This window comes from Giraffa tippelskirchi, chromosome 2 (assembly GCF_054371585.1).
Source record: "Giraffa tippelskirchi isolate mGirTip1 chromosome 2, T2T-mGirTip1v1.2.pri, whole genome shotgun sequence".
NCBI classification, from domain to species: domain Eukaryota; kingdom Metazoa; phylum Chordata; class Mammalia; order Artiodactyla; family Giraffidae; genus Giraffa; species Giraffa tippelskirchi.
In genome coordinates, this window is record NC_137276.1 from 64,172,263 (window position 1) to 64,194,478 (window position 22,216).

General features: G+C 37.9%; 1 protein-coding gene across 6 annotated transcripts in view; it reads left to right on the top strand.

Moving 5' to 3' along the window:
• Positions 1-22,216, top strand: part of MICU1 (mitochondrial calcium uptake 1) — a 225,417-nt gene that overhangs the window by 118,408 nt on the left and 84,793 nt on the right. For 5 of the 6 annotated variants that reach the window (XM_081566451.1, XM_081566448.1, XM_081566466.1 and 2 more), the window contains 2 exons: positions 13,708-13,790; positions 20,680-20,877. The exons of the other annotated variant lie outside the window; for it this stretch is intronic. In XM_081566451.1, coding sequence (XP_081422577.1) covers positions 13,708-13,790; positions 20,680-20,877 — 281 coding nt within the window. The remainder of the gene's footprint in view (positions 1-13,707; positions 13,791-20,679; positions 20,878-22,216) is intronic. 6 annotated transcript variants of the gene reach the window in all.

Genomic DNA, 22,216 nt, shown 5'->3' on the forward strand with positions numbered 1-22,216 from the left:
GCACCCGACTACAGTACCCTTGCCTGGAAAAATCCCATGGATGGAGGAGCCTGGTAGGCTGCAGGGGGTCGCTAAGAGTCAGATACGACTGAGCGACTTCACTTTCACTTTTCACTTTTCACTTTCATGCGTTGGAGAAGGAAATGGCAACCCACTCCACTGTTCTTGCCTGGAGAATCCCAGGGACGGCGGAGCGTGATGGGCTGCCATCTATGAGGTTGCACAGAGTCGGACACGACTGAGGTGATTTAGCATTTAGTAACATAAAACATATGAAAATATACAAAACACCAGTAAAGTTACATAGATAATCAGATTCAGAATACTCTTAATATTCCAATTTGGTGACATGTTAACCACTTAACTCTAATATAGATGTTAAAGGACAAAGTGTTCAAATTAGCTATAGCTACAATAATTTGTTAATTCATATATTGTGAAATCAACAAAATGTTGAGAAAAGAGTAGAATTTTTGTATGCAATCAAAATTATTAGCTTAAAATAGACTTTTATAGCTATGAGATATTTTGAGTAAGCCTCATGGTAACTACCGGAGAAGACAATGGCAACCCATTCCAGTACTCTTGCCTGGAAAATCCTATGGACGGAGGAGCCTGGTAGGCTGCAGTCCATGGGGTCGTGAAGAGTCGGACACAACTGAGCGACTTCACTTTCACTTTTCACTCTCATGCATTGGAGAAGGAAGTAGCACCCCGCTCCAGTGTTCTTGCCTGGAGAATCCCAGGGATAGCAGAGCCTGGTGGGCTGCCGTCTATGGGGTCGCACAGAGTCAGACACGACTGAAGCAACTTAGCAGCAGCAGCAGCATGGTAACCACAAAATAAAAACCTCTAGTAGATACACACAAGATAAAAAGAAGGGAATCAAAGTATTTCACTACAGAAAGTCATAAATTCACAAAAGAATGTGAGAGGGAGAGAAAGAACAAAGGAACCAAAAAGAAAAAAAAATTAACAAGCTAGGAATACTAAATCCTTACCAATAAATGGGTTAAATTCTCTAATCAAGAGGTGCAGAGTTGCTGAATTGGTGAAAAAAAAACAAAACTCTAAGACCCAGTTCTATGCTTCCTACAAAATACTTCAGCTAAACGGAATACCTATGCTCAAAGTGTAGGGATGCAAAAAGATACTCAATGCAAATGAAAACCAAAAGAGAGCAGGAATAGCTATACTTGGACAAAATAGACTTTAAGTCAAAATCTGTAGTAAAAGATAACAAAGGTAACTCTATAATGATAAAAGGTTTAATACATTAAGAGAATATGACTATTTAAGTATGCAAGAGTACCTCAGTATACTAAGCAAATACAAACAGATCTGAAAGGAGTAATCAACAGAAGTACAATAATAGTAGAGAGCTTCAGTATCTAACGTTCAATAATGGATACATCATCCAGACAGAAAATCGATAGGGAAACATTGAACTGTTCTTGAAATCAAATGGGCCTAACAGACATTTACAAACATTCCATCCAAAAATACAATATGCATTCATCTCAAGTGCACATGGACATTCTCCAGAATAGATATGTTAGGTCACAAAACAAGTGTCAGCAAATTTTAAAAGATTGAAATCGTATCAAGTAATCTTTCTGGCCTCAACAGTAAGAAATCAGAAATCAATAACAAGAAGAAATTTGAGGAATTCACAAATATATGGAAATTAAATAGCACAATCCTGAACCAACCAATGAGTCCAAATGAAACCAAAACTTCAGTTCAGTCACTCAGTCATGTCCAACTCTTTGCGACCCGTGGACTGCAGCACTCCAGGCTTCCCTGTCCATCAACAACTCCCTGAGCTTGCTCAAACTCATATCCATCAAGTCAGTGATGACATCCAACCATCTCATCCTCTGTCGTCCCCTTCTCCTCCCGCCTTCAATCTTTCCCAGCATTAGGGTTGTTTCCAATGAGTCAGTTTTGTGCATCAGGTGGCCAAAGTATTGGAGCTTCAGTTTCAGCATCATTCCTTCCAATGAGTGTTCAGGACCGATTTCATTAGGATTGACTGGTTGGATCTCCTTGCACTCCAAGGGACTCTCAAGAGTCTTCTCCAACACCACAGTTCAAAAGCATGAATTCTTCAGCGCTCAGCTTTCTTAATGGTCCGACTTTCACATCCATACATGACTACTGGAAAAACCATAGTTTTGACTAGATGGACCTTTGTTGCCGAAGTGATGTCTCTGCTTTTTAATATGCTGTCTAGGTTGGTCATAGCTTTTCTTCCAAGGAGCAAGCATCTTTTAATTTCATGGCTGCAGTCACCATCTGCAGTGATTTTGGAGCCCCCAAAAATGAAGTCTGTCACTGTTTCTTTTCTTTCCCTCTCTATTTGCCATGAAGTGATGGGACCAGATGCCATGATCTTCGTTTTTTGAATGATGAGTTTTAAGCCAGCTTTTTCATTCACCTCTTTCACTTTCATCAAGAGGCTCTTTAGTTCCTCTTCACTTTCTGCTATAATGTGGTGTCATCTGCATATCTGAGGTTGTTGATATTTCTCCCGGCAGTCTTGATTCCACCTTGTGCTTCATCCAGCCCAGCATTTCGCATGATGTACTCTGCATATAAGTTAAATAAGCAGGGTGACAATATACAGCCTTGACGTACTCCTTGACGTACTCTCTCAAATTTGGAACCAGTCTGTTCCATGTCTGGTTCTACCTGTTTCTTCTTGACCTCCATATAGATTTCTCAGAAGGCGGGCAAGGTGGTCTGGTATTCCCATCTCTTGAAGAATTTTCCACAATTTGTTGCCATCCACACAGTCAAAAGGCTTTGGCAAAATCAATAAATCAGAAGTAGATGTTTTTCTGAATTGTCTTGTTTTTTTGAAGATTCACTGGATGTTGGCAATTTGATCTCTGGTTCCTCTGCCTTTTCTAAAACCAGCTTCAACATCTGGAAGTTCTTGGTTCAGGCACTGCTGAAGCCTGGCTTAGGGAATTTTGAGCATTATGTTGCTAGTGTGTGAGATGAGTGCAATTGTGCAGTAGTTTGGACATTCTTTGGCACTGCTACTCTTTGGGATTGGAATGAAAACTGACCTTTTCCAGTCCTGTGGCCACTGCTGAGTTTTCCAAATTTGCTGACATATTGAGTACAGCATTTTCACAGCATTATTTTTAGGATTTGAAATAGCTCAACTGGAATTCCATCACCTCTACTTGCTTTGTCTGTAGTGATGCTTCCTAAGGCCCACTTGACTTCACACTCCAGGTTGTCTGGTTCTATGTGAGCGATCACACGATCATGGTTATCTGGGTCATGAAGATCTTTTTTGTATAGTTCTTCTGTGTTTTCTTGCCACCTTTTCTTTTCAAATAATGGTAATTGTTTTTTTTTTTCTAGCATATGTGCTTTATTTCATTATATATTTGCTTTGGCTAGAACTTTCAAAATATTGTCAGTAATAATGAGCATCCCCACTTTATTATATTATATTAAAACAAATGTTTTTGGCATTTTTCAGTTAAGTATATTGTGAATCTTCCTGTCAGATAAACTTTACCATATTTAATAAGTTTCTCCTATCTCTATTTCTCAGGGGAAAAAAGTTTATTAGGAAAGCTTAAAATTTTGTCACGTGCTTTTTCAGCATCTTAGCCTGGTTGGTGATCAGTTGCTTTATTCCTATGACATAGTTTTATTGTATTATAGTTGTAAAAATTCTGCGTTTGCCATTTCTTATTTTACTTGTGTTTGTGTGTGTTGTGTGTGTATGTCTATTTGTATGTCAACTAATATCTAATGTCTTTCTAAATTTCCTTTGAAGATTTAAAAAATACATGCAGACTCTGTGCCCAGATGTTAAAGAATCCACCTGCAGTGCAGGAGACTCAGGTTTGATCCCTGGGTTGGCAGGATCTCCAGGAAAAGGAAATGGAAACCTACTCCAGTATTCTTGCCTAGAGAATTCCATGGACAGAGGAGCCTGATGGGCTACAGTCTATAGGGTTGCAAAGAGTTGGACATGACTGAGCGACTAACACACTAACATTGACAATATATATCTATCAAATTGAACTTGTGGTTTGTTTTATATGAAGTCTCCATTACTTCATTAAGTTTTCTGCAAAATATGCCAGAGATTCAGATATTACAGTAATTTTTGTAATTTTTCCTTTATATCTAATATTTTATTATATATTTTTATATGATTTTGTCCTATACATAAAGATATATAATAAATGTTCTTTATGGATGGTAGTTATGAGTAATATGGAAATGATGTTTGTTCTTAATCCTTCTTAGTCCTGCTCTTGGTTCATTTCTGTCTCATATTAATAATACCACCTCTGCTTTCTTTCTGTTTTGTTTTCCTTACTCTTTACTTTTTGTAATATTTTGTTTTCAGTGTATTTCTTATAAATAACAAATGCAGTCTGACATGCTCTATGTCTTCTAATAGAGCAATTTAGTTCATTTAACTTTGTTGTGACTTATTTGTTCTTCTGTCACCTTATATCTTGTTTTCTATGCTTTCTTCCATTTGTTTCTTTCAAGCTTTTGCTTTGTTCATTGAGTTTTTCTCCCAAATAATTTTAATACTCTCCTATTTGTGGTAACCTTTGAATTAATTTAAATGTGTATTTGTGTATGTATTTATGGGAGTTCGGAGAAGACATGGCTTTTTTATCTGGGCTTCCCTGGTGCCTCAGACATTAAAAAAATCTGCCTGCAGTGCAGCAGACCCAGGTTTGATCCCTGGATCAGGATGTGTGTATGTATCTGTGGGAGTTCAAGGATGACATGGCTTTTTTTTATCTAGGATAGAATCATCTATTTCTTTTGATGTCTTCTATTGGAAATCAAGAAATTTATCTTCCTTTCACTTTCTTCTCTACACTCTGTTTTTACAGTTTTAATCTGGTATTTTTTATTCCAAGTCATTTTTTAAAAATAATTTTATATTTATATATTTTATCTTTCAAGGACTATCTTATACTTTATTATTTTATAACCACTTTTGTCTAATGGCTAAGAGTGGTGTATACTCTAGTAGAATGTCTAGATTTGAATCTCGGCTCTTTGATTCTGGACACCCAATACCTTAGTTCCCTCTCTTTTAACAGGGGATGGGTATATTAGTACAGTGTCACAGAATGATTGGGAGGATTAAATAATTTATATAAAGTGCCTGATACATAATAAGCATTTAATAAATGCCACATGCCATGATTGTTTTGTTAATAACCATTATTTAAGCTTAACTCTTCTACTGATTTTATTGCTCACTTAACTTACTGCTCACTTCTTAATTGATCTCATCTTTACAGTCTTTATTTTGATTGATTTTTTTTGTCATTGTTGGCTGAAGAATTGCCTAAACCAGGGGTTGGCAAACTTTTTCTTAAAGGGCAAGATAAATATTTTAAACTTGCTGGCTGTAAGGTCTGTGTCACAGCTACTCAGTTGTAAGCAGCCATGAACAATACACAGACAAATAGCCAGCACATCATAGTTTACCAATCCCTGCTTATGAATTTTGTAACTGTTTTTTTGTGGAATTTTGTTAGGAAAGTTTTGTGGATTATACAGTTTCTAAGTCCTTGATGTCTGAGACTATCTTCTGTTGCTAATGTAGGTAAATGATGAGTTGACTTGTATGTAACCTTTAAAATTGCTTCCCCTCAAGATTCTGTAGAACTTGCTCTGCAGTATTCAGGTGTTGTGGAGAATTATGATACAATGCAATACTTTTTTCTTTATAACTTTTTTTCCTCCTGGATAATTGGGGCCTCTTTTTCTTTATCCTTGGCATTTGTCATTTCAATCGTGGCAGGTTCCCCCTCCACCATGTTAAAAGAGCAAACCTAAGAAGAACTAGATTGATATACTTACATACCATTAATTAATTAATTACATACTATTTCAGATCACCTTACTGTCTTTTTTTCCTCCACTAAGGAAATTTTCTGGATGTTGAATTCCAGAAGTTACCAATAAAAATGTCATACCATTTTGTCATTTCCAATTGCTCATCATGGGCGAAACTAGATATTTTAAGTGGTAAAATGTTCATTGTTTTATATTATATAGCTTGAGTCCCCTGTATTTCAACTTAATGGGAACATACAGCTGCACAACTACAGAAAACACATTCAGGAAACAGTCTAATTAACTTACCCTTGTTTGAGCATATTCAGTCACTAAATGGTTATTAACTAAAATTTGTTAGTATAGTCAAAAAGTTACTACAGTGTTTTAAATTGTAATTCTAATACAACCAACAGAGAAAATCTTGATTTTAACCTTAATTCACAGTATAGTGTCTTCTGTAACCAATTATAGTAGATGTGGATTTTTTTATTTGCCGTTTCCCATCTTGCATTTTAAGAATAATCATTTCTTGATTCCAGAGCAAAATATTATAATTATTTTCATCATCACCAGTGACTTCAGATGGCACAATAGTGGATATTTTGGTCAATAGATTATTCTACAAGACAAAGATGAGGGCCGGCCTGTCTATGCGACTTGTGAGTTGAAGCAGAAAGTGTGTAACTGTTAAGTTTTTGAGCCACTGATACTGTTCACGCTATGTCTTGCTTCCAAGGTAGAGCAGTGGTAAAGAATCCCCCTGCCAATGTAGGAGACACAAGAGACATGGGTTCCATCTCTGGGTTGAGAAAATACCCTGGAGCAGGAAATGGCAACCCACTCCAGTATTCTTGCCTGGAAAATTCCATGGACAGAGAAGCCTGGTGGGCTACAGTATGTAGGGTTGCAGAGTTGGACAGGACTGAGCACACCCACACACACATTCCTTGCTTCACATAAATATGGAGTGCTCAGTCTCTTAGTCATGTCTGATTCTCTGCAGAGTTTCTCTGTCCATGAAATTTTCAAGGCAAGAATACTGGAATGGGTTGCTATTTCCTTCTCCAGGGGATCTTCTCAACCCAGGGATTGAACCTGTGTCTCTTGTGTCTCCTGCATTGGCAGGTGGATTTTTTACTACTAGCACCACCTGGGAAGCCCCTCACATAAATATGCCTCTATACAAACTTAACTATATATAAAATCAAATATAAAATGTGTAGCTTTATAATAAATATTTCTTGACTTTGACTTTATCTATTATGATTCTGTAAGTCTTTTGTTTTTCAAATATTTGCAGTCCGTTTGCTAGCTATAGTGTTAGCCTGGCACTTAGCATGAAACCTAATATTAGAAAATGCTGAAAAGGCTAATAGATTATTAAAGAGTACCTGTAAAATAGTTACTAACAGAATCAGATCAGACTTAGAAAGCAAGTATGTCATTGAAAAGAAAATTTATCTGCTCTTGCTTAAGTATGTTTTTTAAAAATTTTTAGGATATTTTCACGTTATGTAGCGACCTTTGGAAGCTAAATTATCCCAGGGAAATACTATAATACAACTACAATGCTTCCACTCTGTGTAAAAAAAAAAAAAAAAAAAAAAAAAACTGGCAGAAAGATTCTTCCAGACTGCCCCTAGCCATCATACCTTGAAGAATTCAGGAGAATTGAGAGAGGGGAACTTTTTTGAAATCTAATCTTGCAGGTTTTTCTACTCCTTTTCTCTAGCCTAATGTGGAAAACCAAAACATTATGCCCTCCTATAAGAAAAATATTAATATATTAGTCTGCAGAGAAGTCCTACTGTCATTAGAAAGGATAAGTCATTCTAGAATTAACCATTTTAGAATATTGCATTTATGGGAGCCATTGGTCATCTAAAGTACCCCAGAGAAGGCTATTACAAAATAACCTTGACATTCTGGAAAGAGGTTCTGAGAAACCTTTAGTAGAGACATGAGACTATGCTCTTACATATTCACAGGGCCATCATAAAGGTGAGAAGCAGTTATATTTTGTATTTCTCTCAAAAATTAAATTAGGACATTTTGTAAGAGCTACAAAGAATTAGATTTGAGCTCTACATGAGAAAGTGGTGGTGGGTGTGTGCTCAGTCGCATCCACCTTAGCAACTCTATGGACAGTAGCCCGCATTGGATTCTCCGGCAAGAATACTGGAGTGGGTTGCCATTTCCTCTTCCAGGGGATCTTCTTGACCCAGGGATCAAACCCATATCTCCTGTGTTTCCTTGCATTGCAGGGGAATTCTTTATCACTGAACCACTTGGGAAGCCCATTTTACATGAGAAAAAAAGTTCCATCAATTAATATGGCCAGCAATGGTTAGACATTGCAAGTGGTGACCTCCCTCAGAAATAATCAGAGGCTATGTGATCATCCTTACAAATTCAATAGGTGGGTTCATCACTGAATGGAGGTTCATCATACTATATACAGTTTTTTCTCCTCACTCAGAGTTCTCTGATATTGCATATTAATTACCTCATTTGTTCTATGCATCATTTTACAACAGGAATAGTAAGGTAGGAATTTTGTGGTAGGAGAGCCAAACTAACAGAAAATAAGAAACTTGTTTAGAATCTAACCTATTCAGTTTTTTTTTGTTCATTCTGTCAGTACTACCAAAAAAGAATTTAAGGCATAATAACTCATTAGATTGGAAAAGTCAGAATTGGAACCCAAGTCTTTTGCATATTCTATTAAAAGAAAGTACATGAAACAGTCATGAAAATCTTGAGACAGCTAATGTTGTTGCTATCTGATTATTTGACGTACATACACAGAAAAACATGGTTTTTTACTTATTACTAAAACAGTGTAGAAAAATCTACTGTGTTTTGAACAAATCTAGAGTTATTGCTATTGTCATTGTTGATGATAAAATAACATAAAAATGTTTTATTCTACACTAGAACAAGATCTAATGTATCTCCATTTACTTGTAGCAAAAACTATCACAGAATTATAGGTAAAAGATGTAGAGTGATGAACTTTGTATAGAATCTCATTGTTTTAATCAGTCCCAACATATGATTTAGATATTGCTGTGCAGAAAATAGATTGAACTATTAACACAAGGACGGGTGGTGTGAAGCTTCACTGTTCACTGTACAAGTAGCCTGAAAGTCAAAAGAATTCCCCTCTCTCTACCTTTCTATGGCAATAGGTTGTGAATTAATGTAAACTCAAGATACTTTTAGCTTTCCAGAGCAGCTAGATTTAAAAATTACTCTGGCATGTAAATTATCATATGTGAAACGAATCACCAGTCCAGGTTCGATGCATGATACAGGGTGCTCGGGGCTGGTGCACCGGGATGACCCGGAGGGATGGGATGGGGAGGGAGGGGGGAGGGGGATCCTGGAAGGGGAACACATGTACACGCATGGTGGATTCATGTCAATGTATGGCAAAACAAATACAATATTGTAAAGTTAAAAAATAGATAAATAAACTAATTTAAAAACTTAAAAATTACTCTGAAGTCTACTTTCAAAGGGAGACAAGAGAGTACAAGAAAATTGCCTAGCAGCTTATTCCTGCGAGGCATGTTTCACTTAAGGCAGACTGGTTTTTTGCTTGTTTGTCTTGAGTGGTTTGATATGATCAGCAAATGAAGATTGAATAGGCTGAGAGAACTACTGGAAGGACCTTGCGTGATAGACTGCTAAGGCCTAAATGAGATCAGAACGTGCACGGCTGCTGTCCTGACATGCTGTATCAGTGACCAGGGCATAAGAGCTCAGCCTGAGAGTGTCAATGCATATTCTTGAATAAACACTCCTAAAGTCGTTCCATGTAAAGCAAACACTGTGTTTGAGAGTAAGCCAGGATAAAAAGATAAAGAAACCTCAAGCAGTACAAGATGTTCTTTGTTTGGTAAAGTGAATTTAACCTTAGTTGTAGGAGACCATATTAAGTATGAGTTGCCAGAATAACTCATTCAGTCATTTAAATGCTTGTGCGTATGCCATCACAGAACTCGTAAGACAGTAGCAATAGAAGATCATGATAAACCTAAAAATTTAAAAACTCGGTGTCGTCTCTGTAATCAGTGAAGATAGGAAATGAGAATGCTGCTGTAATTCATGAATAGCAACCCTTTGAGTGCCTCTGGCCAAATGTTCCCCTATTTCTATTCATTTTGAACCACATCTCTCTTGGTGGTGTGATACCACTTTGTCACTGCTTCCTCTCTTTTTACTTTCACCTTAAATATTAGCTTCCAACTACTTCCTATCCTTTCCGTACACTTCTCCTCAATCTTCAGTTCTCCTTGGACATCTTCATGTCAGGTCTTTGAAGCTAACCAGGCTCAGTGGTATAGAATCTGCCTTCAGTGCAGGAGGTGTGTGTTCGATCCTTGGATTGGGAAGATCCCCTGGAGGAGGGCATGGCAACCCACTCCAGTATTCTTGCCGGGATAATCCCATGGATGGAGGAGCCTGGTGGGCTACAGTCCATAGGATCACAAAGAGTCAGACATGACTGAGCATGCATATGTAGGTGTGTATCTGTTTATGCTAATGTGACTACTAGCTTTAAGCTCTCTCATCTAAGCTTTAGAGCCATATTTCCAGCTATCTCCTGAACATTTTCACAGAATATGCCGTGGACTCCTTGAATTCAGCAGATCTTGTCTGAAATCATTTTTTCCTCAAATCTTTTACATTGTCTTTTTCTCTTGATTAATGATATGTAAGCCACCTGGTAGCCTAAACCAGTCCTGCTGTCAGCCTTTTTTACTCAGTTCATCACAGCTAATTAATCATTAAGTTATATATTTTCTGCCTCCTTATTTCAAATTTGTTTTCTTCTCTCCATGACCACTGCCATCACCTCAATTCACATTTCCAAGTTTCAGGAGCTTTTATGATGTTCTCTGAGACTGAATTTTGTTTTCCAGTACATTCTTCATATTGTAGCCAGAGAAGTTCTTTATAAATGCCTGTGTGATTGTGGCACTCCCCTACTTAAAACTTTCTGTGGCCACACATTGTCTGCAGTTGTTAAAATTTCAAGTATCTACAAGGATTAGGTAAATAATGTATGTGAGTGAAGTGAGCTAAGTTTGTGAGACAATAAGGAAGAACAGAATTTATATTCAGAATTTTTAAAAATCATGACAAACCCATTACAGAATCTGATGTTGCCTATGCCTGTGATTGCAACTAAGCTTAAACTACTGAGCATTGCACATTCAATGTTTCTTTGATATCAGGAATGTCCTTTAGATGAAACTTGAAACTCTAAGCTATTTCAGAGACTGACATAACCAGTGAGTCATGTTTTGTTGTTTTGTTTCTAAGTTAGAGCATACCAGAATGAAGAGTATGTGTTTATTATTGTAAGAACCACAATTTTCATATTGGAGGCTGTGGAACATAATGAATAGTTTATGGGCTTTGAAGTCATTGTTGACCTCGATCACTTACCAGTTCTGTTTGTTACCTATTAGCTGTGTGATTTTGAGTGAGTCATTTAGTGGCTTGGAGCCCCAACATCCTACTCTGTTTAAAAAAAAAAATTAAGAAAGAAATAATTTCAGGATAGAGAGTACAAAATTAGAAAACAGCTTAAAATTATCCAGTTCAGTGCTTGGCGCATAGTAACTCTTCAGTAAAAGATAGCATCCAGACAAATGGGAATAATTTAAGAAGTGACAATAAATATACAAAAATCTGATCCCCTCTCCCCTCCTCCCTGCATCCTTCTCAGCAATCATACTGGTAGCCTAAGAAAAGCAAACCTGTTAGAAGCCATTATCAAGTGAAACAGGCAGCTGGAAACTGAGAAGCATATGATTCACCCAGGCAACTAAAAACCAGGAGCTTACCCACCTAGTAGGCTAACTAGCTGAAAATGGAATTTAAGCTTAGAAAGTGTTGACACTGACAAATTAATGAGCAAGATAAGAATATGAACTGTATACAGTAATGCATAATATACTAAGCCCTTGTTTACTTTTTTGTCTACATATTATCTTTAATTTTTTTAACTAAAAGTGATATTAACTGAAATTTTAATTCAGTAGTATTAGGATATATATAGGAAATTTTACTTTTATTTTCTATAGCTATATAAATTTGAAGCACCGAAGGAAGTAAGTGACTTAGTTTTCTTTTTTTTGGCCATGCCACACAGCTTGTGGGATCTTAGTTCCCCAACTGGGGATTGAGCCTGGGTGCCTGCAGTGACAGTGCCAAGTCCTAACCCCTGAACCACCAGGGAAGTCCCTAGTTTTCTTTACTAGAATATTTAGCATGGTAAGGAAGGAGAGGAGGGCTGTTGAATTTATATTTTATCCTAATGTACAAATATGATAATTGTATTTTGATTGATCTGGGGACGTTAAAGAAGTCTTGAAACACTTTCACCATTCACTTAAGGGAAAAAAATATACCGTCTTCTCAAGCTTTGCATTTTTCATTTTGATTTTTAAACATTTAAGTATATTTTACTCAGTAATTTATGTATCAGGCTGACACGATTAAAATGGGGGCTGGGGACTATGGAGAACAGTGTGGAGATTCCTTAAAAAACTGGAAATAGAACTTCCATACGACCCAGCAATCCCACTGCTGGGCATACACACTGAGGAAACCAGAATTGAAAGAGACACATGTACCCCAATGTTCATCGCAGCACTGTTTACAATAGCCAGGACATGGAAGCAACCTAGATGTCCATCAGCAGACGAATGGATAAGGAAGCTGTGGTACATATACACAATGGAATATTACTCAGCCATTAAAAAAATGCATTTGAATTGGTTCTATTGAGGTGGATGAAACTAGAGCCCATTATACAGAGTGAAGTAAGCCAGAAAGAAAAACACCAATACAGTATACTAATGCATATATATGGAATTTGAAAGATGGTAACGATAACCCTGTATGCGAGACAGAATAAGAGACACAGATGCCTAGAACAGTCTTATGGACTCTGAGGGAGAAGGTGAGGGTGGGACGTTCTGGGACAATAGCATTGAAACATGTATATTATCATATGTGAAACAGAACACCATTCCAGGTTCGATGCATGAGACAAATGCTCAGGGCTGGGGCAATGGGATGACCCAGAGGGATGGGATGGGGAGGGAGGTGGGTAGGGGGTCCAGGAAGGGGAACACATGTAAACCCATGGCTGATTCATGTCAATGTATGGCAAAAACTACTACAATATTGTAAAGTAATTAGCCCCCAACTAAAATAAAAAATAAAATAAAATAAAATGGGGGCTGGGTAGCTGACAGTGTGCTTTTCTGCCTTACCACAGAGCTATAGTGACATTGAGGAGAATGGTATTGATAAAGTGTCAATAATAACCTGTTGGCAGAGTGATATCCACTGAACTCCTGATTGTACTTAGAATGGAGCAACTAGAAAGAACAAAGTAGAAAGCTAGCTTGTTTTAAAAAGGCAAGACAAAGATAGTTTCAGCTTCTTACTTTGCAGCAGTATATCTCACCCCAAATAGACTTTCATGCCCAGATAAATAACACTGTGTTTTAGTAACAGAACAACATTAATGTTATTCAATCAAGAGAAGATGGTTTCTAATAAAGTATTTAAGAGAGTGTTGAAACACAAAGATAGATAAGTACTATCTTCACTGGCCATGGTAAAATTCTCTTGGTTTTAAGAACTGTTGCTAAAAGGTTAATCAAGATAAATGTGATGGCATTCTTGACTTGAAGTTACATTTTAATGTTTAACCATCCTTTTTTCTTAAAAAGCAATGATTTTTTATTTTTGGTCAATACTTCTAAATATTTTTCTCTTTCCTTCCTCCTTCCCTCCTGTCCTTCCTTCCTTCCTAACTTACAGCTCCTCAGAGAAATTTTGAAATTGCCTTCAAGATGTTTGACTTGAATGGAGATGGAGAAGTAGACATGGAAGAGTTTGAACAGGCAAGTTTTCCTGGAAATTTCCTTTAAATACATTAATGTTTAACACATTTTCATGTGCCTTGGAGTTACTTTGGTCTTGATAGTATATTCTGATGCTATCCAATTTTTGAAGTACCTAAAGTATCATTTTTAAGAATTATCTCCACTTGTAATAGGTGAGGGTTTTTTGTTTGTTTTTACTCTAAAAGTAAGGAATTATTTCAGCATATGATTCAGGTCAAGGTTGCTCTAATTCCCCAGCATGAATTAGACTCTAATGTTGAGAGGCTAAGTTATGCCTCTTCAATCATATATTCAGTCAGTATTTATTAAATAGCTTCTTTGTGCCAGGAAGTTCCAGAATACAAGGATGTATGACATATGTTCTGAAAGGATTTCTATGAGGGAAGGAAAAATTATGTCATACCTTTTACTGTAGCAGGTTCTAGCCATAAATGTATGTGCTGTGCTGTGCTTAGTCGCTGAGTTGTGTCCAATTCTTTGCAACACCATGGACTGTAGCCCACCAGGCTCTTCTTTTCATGGGATTCCCTAGGCAAGAATAATGGAGTGGGTAGCCATTCCCTTCTCCAGGCAATATCTTCCTGACCCAGGGATTGAACTTGGGTCTCCTGCATTACAGGCAGATTCTTTACCATCAGAGCCACCAGGAAAGGCCATAAATGTATATAGTTTCTTCTGAATTCTAGTAAGAGATTACATTACCATCAAACTTCTGTCCTTGGAGGGTCCTGGTACCTCTCCAGGTATAATTATTATGATTAATAGAAGCATTTTGAAAACAGGAAGAAACATATATGTGGAAGAAAATAGTTTTGGATTCAAAATGAGTAAAGGGGCAAAAAGGAAGTAGGAGAAAGTATCAGATATAATGTATCTTTAAGTAAGAAATACACAGAGACAAAATACCTGTAGATGTTTATTCAATTTGCAAGCTATGTCCATCTAATACCTTCAGTTTTCTATAATTCTGCACTTCACTGATATTACTGGGTGGCCTCAAATGATTGTTCATTTCAGTTCAGTTCAGTTGTTCAGTCGTGTCTGACTCTTTGGAACCCCATAAGCTGCAGCACGCCAGGCCTCCCTGTCCAACACCAACTCCCGGAGCCCACCAAAACTCATGTCCATTGAGTCGGTGATGCCATCCAACCATCTCATCCTCTGTTGTCCCCTTCTCCTCCTGCCCTCAGTCTTACCCAGAATCAGGGGCTTTTCAAATGAATCAGCTCTTCGCATCAGATGGCCAAAGTATTGGAGTTTCAGCTTCAACATCAGACCTTTCACTGAATATCCAGGACTGATTTCCTTTAGGATGGACTGGTTGGATCTCCTTGCAGACCAAGGGACTCTCAAGAATCTTCTCCAGCACCACAGTTCAAAAGCATCAATTCTTCAGCGCTCAGCTTTCTTTATAGTCCAAATCTCACATCCATACATGACTACTGGAAAAACCATAACCTTGACTAGACGGACCTTTGTTGGCAAAGTAATGTCTCTGCTTTTCAATATGCTGTCTAGGTTGATCCTAACTTTCCTTCCAAGGAGTAAGCGTCTTTTTATTTCATGGCTGCAATCACCATCTGCAGTGATTTTGGAGCCCAAAAAAATTAAGTCTGACACTGTTTCCACTGTTTCCTCATCTGTTTGGCATGAAGTGATGGGACCGGATGCCATGATCTTAGTTTTCTGAATGTTGAGCTTTAAGCCAACATTTTTACTCTCATCTTTCACTTTCATCAAGAGGCTCTTTCGTTCTTTGCTTTCTGCCATAAGGGTGGTGTCATCTGCATATCTGAGGTTATTGATATTTCTCCCAGCAATCTTGATTCCAGCTTGTGTTTGTTCCAGCCCAGCGTTTCTCATGATGTACTCTGCATATAAGTTAAATAAGCAGGGTGACAATATACAGCCTTGATGTACTCCTTTTCTATCTAGAACCATTCTATTGTTCCATGTCCAGTTCTAACTGTTCCTTCTTGACCTGCATACAGGTTTCTCAAGAGACAGGTCAGATGGTCTGGTATTCCCATCTCTTTCAGAATTTTCCACAGTTTATTGTGATCCACACAGTCAAAAGCTTTGGCATCGTCAATAATGCAGAAATAGATGTTTTTTTGGAACTCTCTTGCTTTTTCGATGATCCAGCGGATATTGGCAATTTGATCTCTGGTTCCTCTGCCTTTTCTAAAACCAGCTTCAACATCTGGAAGTTCACGGTTCATGTATTGCTGAAGCCTGGCTTGGAGAATTTTGAGCATTACTTTACTAGCGTGTGAGATGAGTGCAATTGTGAGGTAGTGTGAGCATTCTTTGGCATTGCCTTTCTTTGGGATTGGAATGAAAACTGACCTTTTCCAGTCCTGTGGCCACTGCTGAGTTTTCCAGATTTGCTGGCATATTGAGTGCAGCACTTTCACAGCATCATCTTTCAGGATTTGAAATAGCTCAACTGGAATTCCATCACCTCCACTAGCTTTGTTTGTAGTGATGCTTTCTAAGGCCCACTTGACTTTGCATTCCAGGATGTCTGGCTCTAGGTGACTGATCACACTATCGTGATTATCTGGGTCATGAAGATCTTTTTTGTACAGTTCTTCTGTGTATTCTTGCCATCTCTTCTTAATATCTTCTGCTTCTGTTAGGTCCATACCATTTCTGTCCTTTATCGAGCCCATCTTTGCATGAAATGTTCCCTTGGTATCTCTGATTTTTTTGAAGAGCTCTCTAGTCTTTCCCATTCTGTTGTTTTCCTCTATTGCTTTGCATTGATCACTGAGGAAGGCTTTCTTATCTCTCCTTGCTATTCTTTGGAACTCTGCATTCAGATGGGAATATCTTTCCTTTTCTCCTTTGCTTTTTGCTTCTCTTCTTTTCCCACCTATTTGTAAGGCCTCCTCAGACAGCCATTTTGCTTTTTTGCATTTCTTTTCCATGGGGATGGTCTTGATCCCTGTCTCCTGTACAATGTCACGAACCTCTGTCCATAGTTCATCAGGCACTCTGTCTATCAGATCTAGTCCCTTAAATCTGTTTCTCACTTCCACTGTATAATCATAAGGGATTTGATTTAGGTCATACCTGAATGGTCTAGTGGTTTTCCCTACTTTCTTCAATTTAAGTCTGAATTTGGCAATAAGGGGTTCATGATCTGAGCCACAGTCCACTCCTGGTCTTGTTTCTGCTGACTGTACAGAGCTTCTCCATCTTTGGCTGCAAAGAATATAATCAATCTGATTTTGGTGTTGACCATCTGGTGATGTCCATGTGTAGAGTCTTCTCTTGTGTTGTTGTAAGAGGGTGTTTGCTATGACCAGTGCATTCTCTTGGCAAAACTCTATTAGCCTTTGCCTTGCTTCATTCTGTACTCCAAGGCCAAATTTGCCTGTTATTCCAGGTGTTTCTTGACTTCCTACTTTTGCATTCCAGTCCCCTGTAATGAAAAGGACATCTTTTTTGGGTGTTAGTTCTAAAAGATGTTGTAGGTCTTCATAGAATCGTTTAAGTTCAGCTTCTTCAGCGTTACTGGTCGGGGCATAGACTTGGATTACCGTGATATTGAATGGTTTGCCTTGGAAACGAACAGAGATCATTCTGTCGTTTTTGAGATTGCATCCGAAGTACTGCATTTCAGACTCTTTTGTTGACTATGGTGGCTGCTCCATTTCTTCTAAGGGATTCCTGCCCACAGTAGCAGATATAATGGTCATCTGAGTTAAATTCACCCATTCCAGTCCATCTTAGTTCGCTGATTCCTAGAATGTCGACACTCACTCTTGCCATCTCCTGTTTGACCACTTCCAATTTGCTTTGATTCATGTACCTAACATTCCAGGTTCCTATGCAATATTGCTCTTTACAGCATCGGACTTTGCTTCTATCACCAGTCACATCCACAGCTTACGGGTATTGTTTTTGCTTTGGCTCCATCCCATCATTCTTTCTGGAGTTATTTCTCCACTGATCTCCAGTAGCATATTGGGCACCTGCCGACCTGGGGAGTTCATCTTTCAGTGTCCTGTCTTTTTGCCTTTTCATACTGTTCATGGGGTTCTCAAGGCAAGAATACTGAAGTGGTTTGCCATGCCCTTCTCCAGTGGACCACATTCTGTCAGACCTCTCCACCATGACCCATCTGTCTTGGGTAGCCCCACACGGCATGGCTTAGTTTCATTGAGATAGATAAGGCTGTGGTCTGTGTGATCAGATTGGCTAGTTTTCTGTGATTATAGTTTCAGTGTGTCTGCCCTCTGATGCCCTCTTGCAACACCTACCGTCTTACTTGGGTTTCTCTTACCTTGGACGTGGGGTATCTCTTCACGGCTGCTCCAGCAAAGTGCAGCTGCTGCTCCTTACCTTGGAAAGGGGTATCTACTCACGATATCCTCTCCTGACCTTGAATGTGGAGTAACTCCTCTCGGCCCTCCTGTGCCCACACAGGCGCCGCTCCTTGGACGTGGGGTAACTCCTCTTGGCGCCCCCCCCCCCGGCCTTGGGCGCGGGCTAGCTCCTCTTGGCCGCCGGCCGCGGCCTGGTCCGTGGGGTAGCTCCTCTCAGCCACACTTCTATGCGGTCCGTCGCAGCCAACGTGCTTCTAAAAACTCTTTAGAAAAAGAAAAATAATTATAAGGTGACTCAGGGATGAAGAGCTCGCATTAGAAGTTTCTCAGCTTCATCTTTCTGTGTTTTACATTTTTGGGCAATAGAATAATTCATTAAGTTGAAAGTGCACTAAGTTTTCAATCATTCAAACTTTGCTCTGATTTCTAGCTAAATAGGTATTTTCTTGACAATATGTTAATCAAGCTTATTTTAAAAAGTTAAACAGACCAATATGAAGACACACACATTTCATCATTATGTGTCTTCCAAGTGAAGGTGACATGAGGCAAACTAATACCTGATGTTACTCTTTCATTCATCGTTTTCAAAAATCACTTTCATCATGCGTAAACATAAATTACTAAAAAGCATTACTCAGACTTCCCTGGTGGTCCAGTGGTTAGAATTCTGCACTCCCACCACAGGAGGAATGGATTCAATCCCTGGTCCTAAGAGGTCAGAGAAGATCCCACATGCTGTGTGGTGCAGCCAAAATAAATAAATAATAAATAATAAAATAAAAAGCATTCCTCAACTGTAAATAAAGCATGAGCTTTCTCTGATCTTTCTTCCACATGGATCCTTTTCTTTAACCCATTTCACAGCAGATCATAAAATAGAACTAACTTAGCCAAAAGATATTTTTTTAAAAAACTCATAACTGTCAGGGCTACATTCACCCAGGCCATGACAGAAATTTTTTTAGTATTAAAGTATGAGAAATAATACCTGTCAGTTGTGAGACAGAGAAAGGGGATGAAATTTTCACACAGACTCTCAGCACCACACTTTTGAAGCTAACATACACAGTTTCCACCATAGGAAGTATATAAGCTATAATATTATAGCACAGGAAAAATTTAAATCATGACAGGTCCTGACAGTGGTACTCAATATTGATTCACTGCTACTAAAAAATTCTTCAGTTCTTACAGTTAGGCAGAGAAAATGAATTGTGTATTGCCTTCAAATATAAGCAACACTGCACTGATTATCCTATATTTCAGTTTGAAGTCTAAAAATCTTCAATGTAAATAATTTGAAAATCCATCTTTCACGTCTCCATGTGCATGAAAAACAAATGTCAAACAGTCTTATTCACTTGATAAAACATGAGCCCAGAAAAAAATCATAATCAGAAGCATTTATGATATTAACTTATAGTTATAAGGAAACTTAGAGACAGTGTTCTCTAACCATGAACTTATCCAGTGAGAAAACTAAGGCCCAAAGAAGTTAAATGACCTAAGTAAATTGTGCTTATACTGCAGAGCAACATAATTAGACCCCGTGTTTCCTGATTCCTCATCTCATGTCTTTCCATTATACTACTGTTACCTTTTAGAGCCAAGGACTATTCAGTTGTGTTAAGTAAGTCTTTTGTATGGTCATAGGTAATAAATAAAATAAATAAAAGACATTTAACTAAAGTAAATCCATTGTTACAAATCTGAAGTTTTTAAATATTATGCTTTTCTAATTTGGCAATTTAAAAATCGTTATTCACAAGAATATATATAGTATTTATTTATAATAATATAACTTTATCTGTCTTTACATATCACAATTTTATTCTGAATAGTGGTTTTTATTAGCTTGTAAAGAGGTAGAAAAGACTTCAGGAACCAGTGGAGGGGGAAAATGCTATAGCAGTCATAGACTTGCCTCAGAAAGCTCCTTTTGTATATCAATAGTTAGGCCATGGTTGCTAGCCCCCAAAATTATTCTTTCTCAAAATCTCACTTAAAATTTCTCAAAGATTAAACTAATTCCCCATCTTCTCTTGGAGAATTCCTCCGTACCAACTTTATATTTTGCATTATCATTCTAATTAATGTGTTACCTCTCTTAGATATCAAGTATTTGCCTATAGCTATACTGCCTCTCGTCACAACTGGAGAGTCAGTAGTAGAAATGTGAAATTTTTAAAAGTCTCCTGAGATATGGAAAGTATTACTGTGAGGTTGATGATTATTTTAGTGATGTGTGTGAGGTTTTGAGCCTAAAACAAATGCATACTTTTTTCTCAAGAGAGATTTTTAAGAGCATCCCAGTTATAAAGGTGTTGGGCATGTGTGTTACCGGTTCTATTACAGCATACCTCAAATTCCTCGTCTTAAAATGAGGATAATCATTGGACTTATCTCATAGGATTGTTGTGAGCATTAAAGGAGAGAATTGTAGCACAGTGTAGGCAGATAGTAACTAGTTGATTGTTATTACTCTTACTTTTCTACATTTTCTACCTTGTAATATTTTTCTGGACTGGGGTTTGCTTCTCCATTAGGTTCAGAGCATTATTCGCTCCCAAACCAGCATGGGCATGCGTCACAGAGATCGTTCTACAACTGGTAACACCCTCAAGTCTGGCTTGTGTTCAGCCCTCACAACCTACTTTTTTGGAGCTGATCTCAAGGGGAAGCTGACAATCAAAAACTTCCTTGAATTTCAGCGTAAACTTCAGCACGATGTTCTGAAGCTGGAGGTAGGTATTTCTTGGACTTCAGAACATCATGTACCCACGAAGAGCCGCTGGGTTGGTAGGGGCCTGCACTATAGGTATTCTTTTTATCTACCTCCAACCATGAGAACTGATTGGTTTGAACCTTATCAGTGATATGCAGCCTGACAGCAAGTAGGAAATAATATGATTCTAGGACTGAAAGCCAAAGAAGTCTAAATAGAAAATCTTAGTTGTCTCTGGATACTCAGCTTGAGGAAAAAGAAATTCAGGAGTCAGAGCAGTTCTCAACCTGAGCTGTATGCTTATTGTGTAAAAGGCACCAGGGGATGAAGGCGGGGAGGATAAGGAGCTCTTTCTATGAAAGTTTACAAAGGTAATAACAGCTGGAAACACAAAAGGTCAGAAATAAAGATATATGTACTCAGAGTTACAAAGGTGTCATACTGGGTTTGGGGATTTACTTTTCCACTTAAAGTTTAGACTGTCATGGTATTCAGCTCCTGGACACAACTCTGTAAGAGTATTATTACCTTTTTCTGTGCCTGTATTTGTTGAATTAAGTACTTGTCGAATTAGTTGGCTACTGAGTCTGTTTGGTTCAAAACATGCATTAAATGCCTCTTGTATGCATTTTTGTTTGAGGACAAAAAAATGAAGTCTCTGATATCCTCAGATTTTAAAAAATTCCCTTATGCTGCTGTTTCTCCACCCCCTTTTTTTGGTTAACATATGCCCTGCTTTTAATGTTATTTGAAATTTTAAAACATTAAATACTGTGACTAAAAACACATAAAAGTATTGGAGAAAAGTGCTGCTTTGTTTTTAAACTCTGAATATTACTTCTCCATCTACTCTCCCATCTTTCCCCCGAGATTCTAATATACTACTCCCACTTCTTCCACCCACTTACCTCAGTTGAGACAGTTTGAAAAACCCTAACTGAATTCCCATTATTGATCAGAACAGTGTTTAATATTCATTCTCTAGAAGAGAAGCAAAAGAATAGATCATACTAAAAATCAGATCTAACTTTAGAATGTGCTTTCCAACTGTTTTTTTTTGGAAATAGTATAATTAATATTTAAGGAATGTACCTTAAAATAACAAAGTAATGGTTCACCACAATTCAGCCTCCTTCAAGAGTCTCTTGTAGCCCCTATAATACTTGGTAAGTATTTATTTATTTTATATATAGTGCAAGGGACACAAAAATTTACCTCTATCCTCCTGGGGTCTCTACCTGGGCCCGAGTCTTAAATTAATGTAAGACAGATTAACAAGAGAAAAGTATACAGATTTTTACACATAACATGGGAATCCCCATAAAAAAATGAAGACCCAAAGAAGTGGCTCGGGTTAA